Raw genomic sequence first — 15,829 nt, 5'->3', positions numbered from 1 at the left:
TGCACAGTGGTTGGGGACATCTGACCTTTTTTAAAATTTTGTTTTGATTGTAAAAACAGCCTAGTTAAACCTGAATAACAGACATAACCAGGGACATTCAATTTCATAATACCGATAATAGGCTAAACTCTTAGGTCCTGTTTTCAGGAAGAATTCATCTTATAATGACTTGTAAAGAGAAGCAGAGAACGCCATGTGGCTGCTTCATGAACTGAAATATATCAGAGGCTGGCTCCAGAATCTCAAGAACTTAATGTGCCCTCCAATTTGCATGTGTGCCAGGTGGTAGCAGTGGAGCATGCGGTCAGACAAGGTTTTGTTGGAGACAACACAACCTAGTGTGTTGGTGTGAAAAGGGGACAAGATATGGGTGTACTTCTTAACGGCTTCAGTCAATTCCTTGCAAAGCCCTAGGGACCTTTTTACATCATGTTAATGGAGAAGGACCTCATCAAGATTGGCATGTAGGTGTGGCAAAAAAAAAGATGGCAGGATGAATGAATGCGGAATTCTTCTCGAAGGGCCTCACACCACCTTAAGAAGAAGGGTCTATAAGTCACTAGGGAAGCTCACACCCTGCCCTGCCCTCGGGAGCTGCTAGTGGTTTCATCCAACAACAGACCCAGTGCCATACTGCTTGATTTAACAGCTATGAAGGGCATGAGTCCCACTCAGGGGTAGCAACTGGAAGGTCCCTCAGTACATAGGTCCAGTGTGAGGAAAAACCGGTTGAAACTCAGCTAGAGATGACGAGGCTATCTCTAGACACAGATCTGCCCCCTTGGAAACAGCCATTCCAGGACAAATCTGATTAATTTTATCCACAAAGAAGATAGAAAACTCATCACAGTGATTAATATTTGACTATGTTTCCAGGCAACCTCAGCCAGTCCTGGCCAGATTGTACATCACCCAGAACAATCCCCCTGGATGACATTTTGAAAACACTACTTTACTTCCATGACAGGCGTGCCCCAGGTTTTTGTAAGCTATCTTCTCCTGCTCATGCTGATTCCAATTACTCTCTCTCCATTACTCTCTTCCCTCATTACTTCTCCATCCAACTCTATTCCTCTCTTCCGCATCAGGTTGCCATTAACCACCACTTTTCTGATTCCCCTGCATCCACCTTCCTTTTTGGTTTTGACACCTGTCTGCCCCTGTTGCTCTATTCAGAACCACTCTCCATCATTTTCAGTGCGGTCTCAGATGCCACATTGCTATCTTGCCTAATCTTTCAGTCTCCCATCACCTCCCTGTCACTGCCTTGTTTGAAATCCAGCCCCAGATCAATTCTTCCACTTGCTAAAATGGCCTCTCACTTGTCCTCTTCTTTATTAAACACTGCTTCCTCTCTGATCTCTCAACTGAGTTCTCTTTTTGGCCACCGGTACCTCTCCTTCACCATCACCCAACTGCCCTCTGGCCCTCCACCCAGTGCTCCTACAATCTCAGATCAATGTCCACGACTTATTTGTCACTCCCACCGCTCTTTGTCCTGCTGTCTACTCCATAGACCTGGTTGTCAGTTCACTCCACTCCACTCTTTCCACTGTCAGAATTTTCTTCAGCCCTGTGTCCCACCATAAAGTCTGTCCCACCTACCCTAACTTCACTTCATGTGGTGTTGGGCACCTCTGGAGAAAATCCCATATCTTCACAGAGTTTCTCCACTGTAAATCATTCTTTCTTCCTTCATTTTTGCCATCCTCCTGGTCAGGCAACTTCACTTCTCCACCCTAACTGAATCCCACACCTGCAATCCCAGATACTTATTCATGGCCCACTATCTGAAATCCTCTTGGGCTATTATTTAGAATCTTTCTTCATTTTCACTCAGTTTTATAAAGAAATAAATGATTTGCCCTCCCATGTGTATCTGATGGCACATGGACACGTGTGATGCAACTTCCCCATTCCAGTAACTAGTCAGCTAAATTAATGTTTTCTATTCTCATTATAAGGTTTTTTTCCAGGTGTGAATAATTTCTCATCTTCTGCCCGTCTCCAATGTCATTTTAATGGAAAATTGTGACCAAAAATTCTTTCATGATATTTAAACACCCAAACAAGGCAATGTTGATAAACAAGATCAGAGACAGAGGCCTGAAAATGAAGTGAAGAATTATATACAGTAAGCAAAATTTTTTTATTTTTTTTTAGAAACATCTTGATCATTAGCACTTCCTCAGGGAAAGATGTGAAGATGCACGCATTGCTGAACTCTGACACTTGGGAATACCTCTATTGATCATTTTCCAGAATAAAACTGTAACCATGTTTAATGAACTCAAGTGCCAAGAAGTGCTGAGCTGCTATAAATGTATTACAGACTTCTGTATCAGACAAGAAAATGCAAACTATATGTTAGATAAACTTAAAAGATATTGAGTGATGAGGACTGGGTATTTTAGGAACTGGTACTAGGATATGCAGACTTTCACCACAAGGTTATTCATTTGAATATGGTCCAGATTGGTAGTGAATTAATATTGTTACCATCTGATAGATGTTGTTGCCCCTTGGGCAGTTTAGGGGGCCTTGCTGGGTTGTTTCCATTATGAGGGGAAATTGATAATGAGTCAAGTCTTTCTTGGGTGCAATCCCGCTTACTTACAAAGATGTACAGAAAAGTCCTGTTTCCCCTAAACAGTAGAAACAAACAGGAGGTGGTTTCTTTGTTTCAAAGTCCACGGCTGCATTCCAGCCAGTCTTATGCCCCAAAAGAAGCTCTTTCTTTTGGCTTCCAGGGCTACAGTCACCAGTACTTCTCTTTCTTTCTCTGGCTTTCTGGTCACTTCCTGTTTCTGACACACTCAGACACACCAATCAATGCCCCAGCCCCTGCATTTGCAATCAGGGAAACCTCTCTTATTCTCCCTGAGCTAGTTCTTGCTTGGGCCTTCCCAAATGTCCCAGTGCCTTGGGTGGCTTCCATTATTTCAGCTGTTTTATTCCATAAAGGAGCTTAATTGCGTCTTCCATTTAGCCTGAAGGAAAGGTGGATAGCATGCTCGACAACAAGATCAGTGATTGCCCATTGATCAAAATACATGCTTGCGAGTAGCCACCTACACTGGGCAGCACAATATTCAGTGGCAGCTGCAATATGAATTAGGGTTTAGATTGAGTGATTGAGTGTTTCTTAACTACTTACAGCTAGCAGTCCCAGTCCATTTTCCAGTGGTCAGGAGTCAACATCACACAAGAAAGCCACCACCCCATGATAGTAACCCTGCTGTCAGCCTCTTCAGAGACAAGGGTCCAGGTTTTCAGAATTGGTCGGCCCCCATTAAGCCACTGAACTTAAGTCACCAGCTTTTCAAAAGTGCATGGCAACAAATTCATTGTTCTCAGTAGGAGCTGAGCACGTTTAAACAGCTGGCCAATTCAGCTTGGTACCTAAATGGGTACTGAGCTCTTGTGAAAATCTGGATATAAGGCTTTAATGGTCTGTTGTGACTAAACTCCCTTTTCAGTCCGAGAGGACATCTCTTCAGCTCGGGGATCAATCATATGAGGAAAGAGGACATGTTAATCCTGCTGTTGCACATGCTACACTTGTTCCTTTGACAAACAGAAGCAGTTAGTCTCCCGGGCTGTCAGTCTGGTACCATCTTTAGGACTACATTCACTTTATTCTCTCTCTTTTTTTTTTTTGACAAAGCTCTGGTAAAAATAAGTTAGATCTTAATTATGATAATAGACCTAATAGAATGTAAACAAGAATATGGCAAAAACTCTGCTAAGAGTTAATTTAAGTGGTTGTCTTGATTTGTCTGACCGAAAGGTGGAGTGATATTTACTTATCAGTTCTATGAATAACATCATATGCTGACATGCCTGATAAGAGTGTCTCATAGTCACGGAGAAGGAAGTAACTTTTATTTTTGCAAAATTAATACCGTCAATAATCCTGCACTAAGTGCAGGGAGATGAACCAAAAGACTTAAGGTATTTTCCACCTTGTCACGGCCGTGACTATATCAGACTGAAATCCTGGCCCCACTGAAGTCAGTAGGACTTTGATGGGGGTGAGGGAAAGGATTCTGCCCCATGTATTCAAAGGAAACAGAGAATGGCAAAAAGTACTGTTGTAAAATGTATTAATATTGAGCCTGATTCTACTGTTGCTTATGCTCATGCAAATAAGGAGTAACTGCAGTGAAGTCAATGGAATTACACAGGTATAAAACTAATGTTATAGGAGAATCAAACTACTTTATGGAATTGCATTTAAAAAGGGACATTCAGCAGAGCAATATCTATATATTATCCTTATATTTCAGTCTTTCCCCTACCAGTACTTTTTAAAAAAAAAAACTTATATATTGGTTTCTTAACTCATTTTCTACTGTCTTTCAGTTTTGCAAACACTGAAATCATTTAGCGAGAGAGCCCACACTGTGGTTAGACGGAAATTAACGTTATGTTTTTCCTGCACATCAGTGACTTGTTCAGAGTCTTTCCAGGCACGGGGAGTAAATATGCAGTCATCATTAAAGCGTGGGCATGTATTTTATTTCATTATATAGACCCAGGTTATTCCATCAAGCCACCACACTGGGTAAATCTGGTGTGGGGCTGCACTGCTGTCATGGATCTTACCTCAGTGTAGACACTGCAGAAGGGTCAGCAAGCATTCCCCTATGCAGCTAGTCACGATAGCAACTCTATCTAATCCAGGGTGAGAATGGATAAGCTCCAGGCATATAAACCAATATACTTTAACACATGCGCAGGCCAGAGCAAATGTGCCTCTTCCCTAGAGCATGTAAATAATCCCCCTCCTCCTTTCCCAGGGCAGGAAGATGTATTAAATTCTGGTCCCCAGAAGTAGCAGTGAGGTGAACTGGGCCTTGTCCCATTCCCTTCATTCACAGGTCAGCCTGCTATGGAACCTGTGGAGCACAGAGGGGAATAGCAGAGGGCATTTTGCGGACCCTCCTCCAGAACTAGTTTTTATGGCCTTTGACCAGTTATTTCATGGAGAGGGAATTTAGAATTATATTTCCACTTGCAAATAGTGACGAATTAACTGCCCATTCAGAATCCATAGCGATACATTACTAGTTCCTTGTGATACCAGGATATGTTTCTGCAGGTATGACCAGGAACCAGAAGCACACACAACCTGCTAATCAAATACAGATAAGTAGATCTGTGTGTATACATTTCCCATGCTTTGTTTGGAATAGCCAAGCCACACAGAACAAACTGTGTTGAGGGTTTTTTTATACCTCATATTCCTGCATGAAGATGACAGTAAAGATACATGGTGTATTGTATAAAAAGAAAACAACTGTAACAAATGGAGGATATAATCTACCCTAGGGTTGCCAATTTTGGTTGGCCCTATTCCTCGAGGTTTCATCACATGACATAATCTTTAATTAATCTTTAATTCCTGGAGACTCCAGGACAATCCTGGAGGGTTGGCAACCCTAATCTACACTCAGCTGGGCGCATGCTTCCCAGCTTAAACACACACTAGCTGTATTTAAGCTAGTCCTTAAAAGTAGCCGCGTAGCAGGTGGGTAGCGGCTCAGACTGGCCACCTGAGTGCAAACCCCTCCAGACCACAGGTTCGTACTCAGGCCAGTACCTGTGCTATAGCGTGTGCTGCCCCCAGCTACAGTGCTATTTTTAGCACAGTAGCTTGAGCGAAGCTAGCAGTGTCTGTCTGTCTTTCTGTGCTGGGAAGTGCACTCCCAGCAGCATTGTGAACGTATCCTAGGGTATGTATACACTGCATTGTAAACCCAGGGTTAAAACTCAGGCTCTATCCTAACCCCTCTTCTGTCTAGACATGAGTTGCTCTAACCCAGGGCTTGGACCCAGGGTCCCAGGGTCTTCATAGGGTCAGAGGGGCTGAGCCTGAGTCAAGCTAGGGACCCAAGGTTACAAGCCCTATTGCTTTGCAGTATAGACACAGCCCTACCACACTTACGCTCTGGGAGTCTGCCAAAAGTATTCCACAGCCCCATGGGTGGACTTTCTTTGTCCTCCGGACAGTCAAGTTTGGTGGACAGTCAAGTTTTCCCACAGTGCACCACAAACAAAGGGCTAGAGCAGTCACATTTTGGGAGGGCGCTAGGAAGTCTAGGTTATGGGGGGTTTGGACCTGGATCGGTATAATGCAGTACAGATACTAGAGCCCCAGGCTGGGACACAGCTTTCAAAAATTCTTAACCTGGGCTTATACATAAGTGTAGACGTTCAAGCCCTAGGTTAACAAACCCAGGGTCTGATACCTCAAGTTCTGTTAACCCTAGGCTTACATTTCATTGTAGACATACCCTTAGAGGTCTAATCCTCACTCATGTAGTCCTTTCTAGTATAATCTGTTCCACTTACTTCAGTGGGGTGACTTGCATGAGAAAGATCACTTCCAAGAGCAAAAGTATGGAGAATCAGGCTCTTTATTGCAGCTACTCCAAACATAAGGAAACTGAAGAGTGAAATATCTCAGTACCTACAGTTGAAGTACCAAATAACCTGAGAAATGCTTGTAACAGGTCACAGACTGACACAGTTAATGTCCATGGATCAGCGCCACAGATGTAGTAAATTGGCATAGCTCCACTGAAGTCTATGATAGGGCAGGCGGATATATTTCATTGAAAATTTTTATTATTAAAATGGATTTTGACCAAAATGAAAAATTAATTTTCGTGAAAACTTTCCTTTAGGTGGAATTTTTTCAGTTTTTTCAATGAAAAAATAAAAACCAAAACCATTTTGAATTTAAAAAAACGGAAACATCATTTTTTAATTTTCAAACACCTAAAATTTGTTGGTTCCTGGATTTTGTTAAAAACTTCAAAAAATCTGTGGAAACCTTTGGGAAAAAAACAAGTGTTCACAATTTTTCTTGAAAAATAATTGGCATTTCATTCATCCAGGTCTAGTCCATGGAGCTATGCCAATTTTCATCAGCTGTAGATCACCCAGTGTGTCAAATCATTCTGAAATCAGTATGGAAATAATTTAAAAGTTTTTTTTTTAAAGTCTTCTACTTTATCTAAATCTTTGCTAATAACTGTTTAAATCAGAGATAATCTGTTACTAAAGCAAAGTTTCAGTAACATACCGTACTGATCAATGTGATCCAGTCTATTCCAGTCAAGGGATAAACTGAATGTTATATCTTTCACTAATGTGACACCACATTCTGAGGATTCACATTCGCCTTCACAGTTTGGCACAGTGAAACATAAACACAGTCTGAAATTAAATTAAGACAGCTGGATGTTGGCTTCACTTTGCTTGGAAGTCTGCTCTGCTGTTGTCTTGATCTTCCGGCCCTATTTGCATGGTATTCCTTGTGATCACTGGCTTTATGTCTTTGAAAGAACATTTTCTGTTTTGAAAAGATGTTAATGAAAGGAATAATGCTGTACCTGATAATGTCACCACTGTTAGTGCACCAGCATTTATAAAAACAAACCTAGTTGCAAGTGGTGGCTGACAGTCATTTCCATCTGATGGCTCTTTGGTGGCATGTTTGAAATGAGTTGAGTGGTTCTTGGTTTTGCTCTCCGTGGGCATATAATCACAAACCATAAACTACCACCACGGCTAGCACACTTGTTAGCTCTCTCAATGAAAAAGCCACGCATTAAAAGGGCCATGGAGACTGAACTACCCTTTCATTCCTATACTTCTGTACAAACCACCCAGAGTCCTGGGTATTTACTCATGGGCACTGAAGTATGCATTGCCACAACTTCTGTGCTACAGCACCCTGGCTATCTCGGATACATATACTTAAGCTTCGATCACATCCTGTGATTTCAATACACACATAGCCCTTGCCATAAATATAAAGGGAAGGGTAACCACCTTTCTGTATACAGTGCTATAAAATCCCTCCTGGCCAGAGGCAAAATCCTTTCACCTGTAAAGGGTTAAGAAGCTAAAGTAACCTTGCTGGCACCTGACCCAAAATGACCAATGAGGGGACAAGATACTTTCAAATCTGGAGGCGGGGGGGAAGGTTTTTGTCTGTCTGTGTGATACCTTTGTCTCTGGGAACAGATCAAGGATACAAGCCCTTCAACTCCTGTAAAGTTAGTAAGTAATCTAGCTAGAAAATGCGTTCGGTTTTCTTCGTTTTGGCTTGTAAATTCGCTGTGCTGGAGGGAATGTGTATTCCTGTTTTTGTGTCTTTTTGTAACTTAAGGTTTTGCCTAGAGGGATTCTCTATGCTTTGAATCTGACTGCCTGTAAGATTATTTTCCAGTCTGAATTTACAGAGTTGTTCTCTTATCTTTTTTTTTGTTCTTCTAATAAAGTTCTGATTTTTAAGAATCTGATTGGGTTTTTTGGGTCTTAAAAATTCAAGGGGTTTGTGCTCATCTTGTTTATTCTAAAGCCTCCCCAGGAAAGGGGGTGTAAGGGCTTGGGGGGAATATTTTGGGGAAATAGGAACTCCAAGTGGTCCTTTCCCTGTTCTTTGTCTAAAACACTTGATGATGGCAGCGTTTTACCTAATCCAAGGGCAAAGACTTTGTGCCTTGGGGAAGTTTTAACCTAAGCTGGTAGAAATAAGCTTAGGGGGTCTTTCATGCGGGTCCCCACATCTGTACCCTAGAGTTCAGGGTGGGGAAGGAACCTTGACAGCCCTAGAGATGTCCATGCCAGGGACAAAGCATATTGGTGAGCAGTATCAGAAACAAGCACTGATGCTCTCCATGCCATACATATCCTGTGCATAAACAGAAGATATTGGTCTCCTAGTCTGCTGATCTGGCATATTCAACACTTTATGTTACGATATAAGGGGGATATGTTGCTTAATCTCTGTAATAGAGGCATAGTATTGAGAGAGGGAAATAAAGAAAAAAATCTGTTTTTTTGCTATTCAGGTTGTTTATTTTCTAAGTGAATCCTTTAGATCAGTGATACAGACTGAGGCTCACACAAGTGGCTCTTTAATGTGTCTCCTGGGGTTCTCTGCAGCACATGGCATTAAAACACTGTGTGATTTAATTATTAACCAATCTAAGTTATTAACCAATTTAGATGTTTTTACTCTGTTATTAGACAATTGTAACTGATAAAATAATAATTCTTGGTCAATCATTTTGCTGTGAGAATAATATATATACACTAAATATTTCTCCTGTCTTACTGTTTAAATATGAATATATAGTACTGTAGTAAATGAAACAAAGAATTCATACTAGTGTGGGTATTTTTGGGTAATGATTTGGTTTCTGAACTGCTGAGGTCTGAGCATCACGGCTTTAGAGTTCCTGGCCTTATTTGTTCAGAGATACTGTGCACCCACAACTCCCATGAATTGCAGTTAGATCAGTGAAAACTAAATTAAGATTGGATATTGTTCTAAAAGATACACTCAAACTAAAACAGGAGTTATCAGCTTGTGTGAATGAAAGCAGCGTTGCCAGCTCTTACAATTTTATCACAAGTCTTGCGATATTGGGAAGGTTTTTTTACAGCACCACCTGCTGTAATGAAGAGATTACATGAGAAACTCAGCTTTCATTTAAAAAAAAAGTGGGGTTTAGCCCTCCTGGTTTCAGAGAAAAAACTTTAAAGTGTGACCCGTGTGAACCATAAAGACTCCGAAACCAGAAGGCCAATAAGTAAAAAGAACTCTGCATTTATTATTTTTAAAAATCCCATGATTTCTGAGGCAGTCTCGTGATTTTTGAATGCTTAGATTTAGGAATACTGTGAAATTCTTGGGCCTGCATTATGCATGAGGTCAGACTAAATGATCCCAATGGCCCCTTCTGGCCTTAAACACTATGGATTTCAGCTCTGGGTGTTCAGCACTTTTGAAAACTAGTCCCTAAATGTCTCAGGATTCAGCAGCTTGTGAGAAACCTCAGTGGGTGTAGTTCCACTTCCATTGCATTCAATGGAGCTAAGCCAGCTGATGATATTTACACCAGTTGATGTTGTACCCATTTATATGTAGCTCCACATTTCCTGCAGGGTTGGAGTGGCAAGTCAGGTCTGTGCTGAACTATTGAAGTCAGGGAGGGAGACAACCTGAATTTGTAAGCAGACAATTAGTTTTCTTTAACGGATGGATGCTTGGATGGACCCATTTTTATTATTTAGAAGTGACCTTGGACTAATTAAATTATCCATCCAATAGCATGCAGCAAACTACAATTTTTCATCTTGGCTTTTATCGGTGTTTGCAAGGTATCAGCAAACTATAGGAATTCAGGTGAACAGGACCAGATGTGAAGGCAGCTCTATATATCAAGGGATTTAATGCAGCCTCTAATTTCATTTTCTGCTGGCTGGCTTGGAGAAGCCACGTGACTTTCGCTTGCTACATAGCTAGTGTACATGATAGTTGTGGAAGGTGGGGCTCCAGTGATGCAAATCATTTTGTTTTATGGTGCAGGCATATTTTGAAAGTAAGGTGGAGTGTTTTTAAATCATCAGTTCTCCTGTGCCAAAAGGTAAATATTATTATTAAACAATGAATGGCATCTTTTTATTGCATCACTGCTTTACCTGTGCCCATATTTCTATTGCTTCACATACCTTTGACTATTAAGCTTTATTAAAGTATTCTCCTTTTAGAATGAGTCTAAAGAACATTATAAAAACCACAGGAATTGAAGCTTTTTGCTGTGGTGCTCAGCTTGGACTATTTCTGCAATTGTGGCTCTGAGAAATCATTACGGTTCATAGTCAAGGACAGTTTGATTAGATCTATATCCCATGGGCCTGACTGGGATCTCATTTAGACCAGTTTTACACAAGTGTAGCTCTACTTACTTTTGTGGAGTTACATCCGATCTACATCAAAGTTACCGAGAGGAGAATTTGAACCCAGCGGACCTAAATTTGATCTCTCTTACACTGGCATAAATCCAGAATAGCTCCATTAAAGCCCATGGAGTTTCAGCAGTGTAAAATCAGTGTGAGAGGCCAATCAGGGCCAGAGTCTGTGCATGATATACTATTACATTTTCATTTCTTGGCGATTGCAGCTCCCTTCACTATCACTTCTTCAAATCCTAGGTCTTCAGACTTCAGCGTGTGCAAAATTCTGCTGCCTTCCTTCTCACAGAAGGAAACAGAACCGCATCACCCTTCCAACAACTCTACCAGTCCATTTCAGGATCAAGTTTAAAAAAAAAACCCTCCATGGACTTCTACAATATACCCTATGAGGCTTGGTTTTCTCTACTCCCCACTCCCTCTGCTCATTTATCAGTGGCCCTTTGTGTAATCTTGCCTCTCGGTATTATTATTATTTATTATTTGTATTACCATAATGCCAAAAATGGCAACGTAGTGCCAGTATTAGTCTAGTACCAGTATTACCGTAATGCCCAGTCATGGGCTAGGGCCCCATTGTGCTAGGCACTGTATGAACATAGAACAAAAAGACCAAAGGCCTTACTGGTGCAAGATCCTTGTCTTCTGCAGCTTTTACCTTTATGTGTTGTGTTGTTGTGTCTTCTGCTTTTTAAAGAAACAACACACGGGTACAATGGAGTCCAAATAAACACGTTTACTAACCAAATACAATAGGTGTGACTGAGTAGCTCACACACAGTGCTGCTTTGGCAGGGTTCTGGTTACAGTAGAACCTCAGAGTTAAGAACACCGCAGGGATGGAGGTTGCTCGTAACACTGAAATGTTTGTAACTCTGAACAAAGTGTTATGGTTGTTCTTTCAAAAGTTTACAACTGAACATTGATTTAATACAGCTTTGAAACTTTAGTATTCAGAAGGAAAATGCTGCTTTTAAAAATGAAACAAGCACAGAAAGTTTCCTTACCTTGTCAAATCTTTTTTTTAAACTTTCCCTTTATTTTTTTTAGTCGTTTATGTTTAACACAGTACTGTATTTGCTTTTTTCTGCTGCCTGATTGCATACTTCCGGTTCCAAACTAGGTGAGTAGTTGTCTGGTCAGTTTGTAACTCTGGTTTTTTAACTCTGAGGTTCTAATGTACTTCTGAAACATAGAAGACAGTTAGCACCACGAGAGGGCTCACAAACTATTGAAAGGAATACCACCTCATTTTTACAGGCTATGTCAGGGGAGGGCAAACTATGGCCCATGGGCTGGATCTGGTCCATCAAGCTTTCAGTCTGGCCCACGGGATTGCCAGTCTCATGGTGCAGTGGGGCTAAGGCAGATTCCCTGCCTGCCCTTGCCCCGCGCCGCTCCCAGAAGCGGCTGGCACCATGTCCCTGCGGCCTCTGGGGAAAGGCGGGGGCAGAGGGCTCCATGCGCTGCCCTCGCCTGCAGGCATCGCCCCCCAACAGCTCCCATTGGCCGGGAACAGGGAACCATGGTCAATGGGAGCTTCGGGGTGGTATCCACAGGCAAGGGCAGCACATGGCAGAGCCGCCTGCTCCACCCCACACCCAGGAGCCACTGTCGGACATGCTGGCCACTTCTGGGAGCAGCGCAGGGCCAGGGCAGGCAGGGAGCCTGCCTTAGCCCCACTGCGTGCTACTGCCACCCCGGAGCCGCTCGAGGTAAGCAGCAGTGGCCTGGAGCCTGCACCCTGCACCCCAACCCCCTGCCTTGAGCCTCCTGCCACACCCTACACTCCTCCTGCACCCCAACCCCTTGCCCTGAGCCCCTTCCTGCACACCACACCCCTCCTGCACCCCAACCCCTTGCCCTGAGCCCCTTCCTGCACACCGCACCCCTCCCACACCCCGCACTCCCTCCCGCACCCCAACCCCCTGCCCCAGCCCTACATTCATAGCCCTGCATGCAATTTCCCCACCCAGATGGGGATTTCGGGCCAAAAAGTTTGCCCACCCCTGGGCTATATGCATTCTCAGGAATTGATCTCTGCATTTGTAAAGCTCCTATTACTGTAATATCTAGGCTTTGTTACATTCTTAGAACTCAAAGTGAGCTCTGTTATGATAAATAGTTTCCCAATAGGGTTCATTATCGTGTGATTACATCTAGAAAATTAGACAGCTCTGCTCTCAGGAAGTGCTTGATGGGAGAGGACCTTCCCTGTGGAGAGAAGACACAGTCTGGATGTTACACTGTCTCAGCTTTGTCTCTTTTTATGCTTGAACACTGAACAAGTTCTCTCCAAAGTGACACCAAACTCTTCCTCTCAGACCCTGTTTTAGCCACCAGTTACTGTCTTGCAGAAGAACCTCGCTGGGTCTTCTTCCACTCTGTCCCTTGGGGACTGTCTCAGGAAAAAGTTTAGTTTTGGGGAGTGTCCTGAATGTGGTGTAACTCAGGCTCATTCTGTCTCTCTTGGTAGGGTAGCCTGGAGCGTTGTGTGTAGAAAACATTGATTTTGGCTGCTGAGAGTTTGAGGCAGGGTTCTGTCAGCTCTAATGTCCTGGAGGGATTGAAGCTGCCCCAGCAGGTAACAGAGAAGTTGTTTCCAAGATTGTGCCAGCATAGGCCATTAAGGGCCTTAGAAACTAGATTTTTCAAGGGTACTCAAGTGCCTAAATATTTTAAAATGCACCTGAATAGGTTAGGCACTTAAGTCCTAGGCCAGATTGAAACCAGTATGAGTTAGGCACTCAATCTGCTTAGACACGTTTGAAAATCCCATTAGGCACCTATCTGCAATTTTAGGTGCCTAAATACCTTGGTAAATCTGGCCCTTAGTGATCAGGACAAATATTCCAGAACTGGAACTAAACGGGTAGCCAGTGCAGGCTGACAAGCATATATGTTACATGCTCTCTTTGACCTGTTCCACTAAGGCTATATCTACACTACACAGCTTGTCGTGACATGGCTGTGTTGCTACAGAAGTGCCGCTAAAAGTCGTACTGTGCAGCCGCTGTTTGTCGTCTCTCCTGCCGACAAAAATCTTCCACCCCCAATAAGCGGCGTTTGCTGCCAACAAAGCGCTGTTCGCACTGGCGCTTGCCATTAGCAGAACTTTTGTCTTTCGGGGAGGGGGGGAATTTAACACAGCTGAAAGACAAAAGTTTTGTCGCTCAATTGCCAGTGTAGACATAGCCTGAGGAGTCAGGCACTGTGGAATGGAGAAGCTGCAGTTTTTCTTGGATTTCACTTTCAATCCCAAGTACAGCCCACTGTTATACTTCACTGGAATAGAAGAAGGGGACTGATGCCCCTCTCATTCACGCTAGTTTTACATTGGAGTAATTGCATTGAATTCAATGAAGTTACTCCTGATTTATACCAGTGTGTGATCAGACCTATTCTCTTTAACAGACCAAAATATGAAAAGAAACTTCACACGAAGGAAATCGAACTATGTCTGAGCCCATAGGCATAAAGTTTTTAAAAAAATCTTGTCGTTTGCAAATCCTCTTCTCTTTGCACTGATGCTCTGAGTAGCATAATTTAAATTGGTTTAGATAGAAAAAGAAAAAGAAAATCCAATATTGTTTATATCAGACCACTCAGAATAAATTAAGATAAAAACCATATATCTCCAAACTTTTGATTAAGAATATTTTCTTATGGGTGGCATAAGATATACTTTCCCAAACGCTGCTGGGAAAAGGGCTTGGGTACTATTCAAAATATCAACTCAAAACATGCCAAGAAAACTGACTGTATAATTGTTCTTATGGTTCCAGTGAATATTCGAAAACACATGCTGTAAGGGGCAGCCTAAACAGACATTTCAAAATTCCATATGTCCATTTTCTTGTTCTCTCTCAGCTCCATTTATTTCCTTTAAAAAAACTGGCTCATCGATTTCCATCAGTCTTCATTACTTTGCATAAGAATAAGACATATTCCAAAAGCTTAAGGGACTGCACACAAACTATGAGTCTTGGCAGTCGATAATTAAGCAGAAAGAATGCCAAGTGAGTACTTGTAGTGACTATAAATTGTTCTTTTCCTTTTTTTTAATTTGCCCATACTTTGTATTTTCTTGTTGTTCACATGAATTAGTTGTCTATATTGCTCATTAAACGGGCTGATTTTGTGTTGAGATTCCTTTCAGTCGTAGATCTTTTTCCCTTCCTCGTTCACCATTTTCCGTGTGCTCTAGTGCGGTCTATTAATGGAATAGATCATGGTAGGCATTTTCAAAAAGCTTTTTTCTTCTCCTAGGCTTCAGTGGCTAATTAAAGAGGTCGTTGCTAAGAGATGATGGAAAGCATCATTGAGAGGCTCTGATGTGCTCTCTTTCTTACCTTCAGCATACAGGTTTTGGACCAGAGTCTGGGAGTAAATGGGATGGCAGCGTCCCAAAATACTTCTGTGACCAGACCTGTGACAACGGCCAGAATAAAAGGGGACTGTGCCAGTCCTGGGCCACTAGGAGATACAGAGTGGAGCAGGACAGAACAGGACCCCGGGCAACAACTAGCCATGTTGGGGAAAGCACATGAGTTCTTTCAGATCTGTGATGTGGAGGGCAAAGGCTTCATCGCTCGGCGTGACATGCAGGTAAAGCAAAATTGGTGAAATGATGCAGTACAATAGTTTTACCATATACAAACCAACACGTAAAATGGAAGCTCAAAGCAAATGTACAATTTATAAAACGCAAGGCAATTGATTTTCCTTTTCACTTTAACTGGAGTAACTCCACTGACTTCATTGGGGTTACTCCTGATTTACAGAAATGTGTTTAGTTCATCTATTTTCTCTTACAGATTTTGTCAACAAATGCCATTCCAAGCCATTCATCCTCTTTCCCCAACCAGTAAAATGGTACAAAAACTCAGTCGGAACATATTTCTAAATACACTTATGCAAACAAAAGTGTACTCTATGTTATTTTGATATGTTCACATTGTGCTTATTAAATCAATGTTTTGTGGAAATAATTTTAAAAGGTAAGGGGCCTAATTCTGATCCCATTGCATTCAATGGCAAAATGCCATTG

The 15,829-nt window shown here is 42.2% G+C and overlaps 1 protein-coding gene across 3 annotated transcripts in view; it reads left to right on the top strand.

Moving 5' to 3' along the window:
- CRACR2A (calcium release activated channel regulator 2A) overlaps positions 1 to 15,829 on the top strand; it is a 99,167-nt gene that overhangs the window by 10,591 nt on the left and 72,747 nt on the right. For all 3 annotated transcript variants that reach the window (XM_037913319.2, XM_043526882.1, XM_043526915.1), the window contains one exon: positions 15,138 to 15,387. In XM_037913319.2, coding sequence (XP_037769247.1) covers positions 15,175 to 15,387 — 213 coding nt within the window. In that variant the 5' untranslated portion in view covers positions 15,138 to 15,174. The remainder of the gene's footprint in view (positions 1 to 15,137; positions 15,388 to 15,829) is intronic.

The sequence above is a fragment of the Chelonia mydas genome, chromosome 1 (assembly GCF_015237465.2).
Source record: "Chelonia mydas isolate rCheMyd1 chromosome 1, rCheMyd1.pri.v2, whole genome shotgun sequence".
Classification (NCBI taxonomy): domain Eukaryota; kingdom Metazoa; phylum Chordata; order Testudines; family Cheloniidae; genus Chelonia; species Chelonia mydas.
The sequence above is the reverse complement of the archived record's forward strand: the minus strand, read 5'-3'. Positions and strand labels throughout refer to the sequence as shown.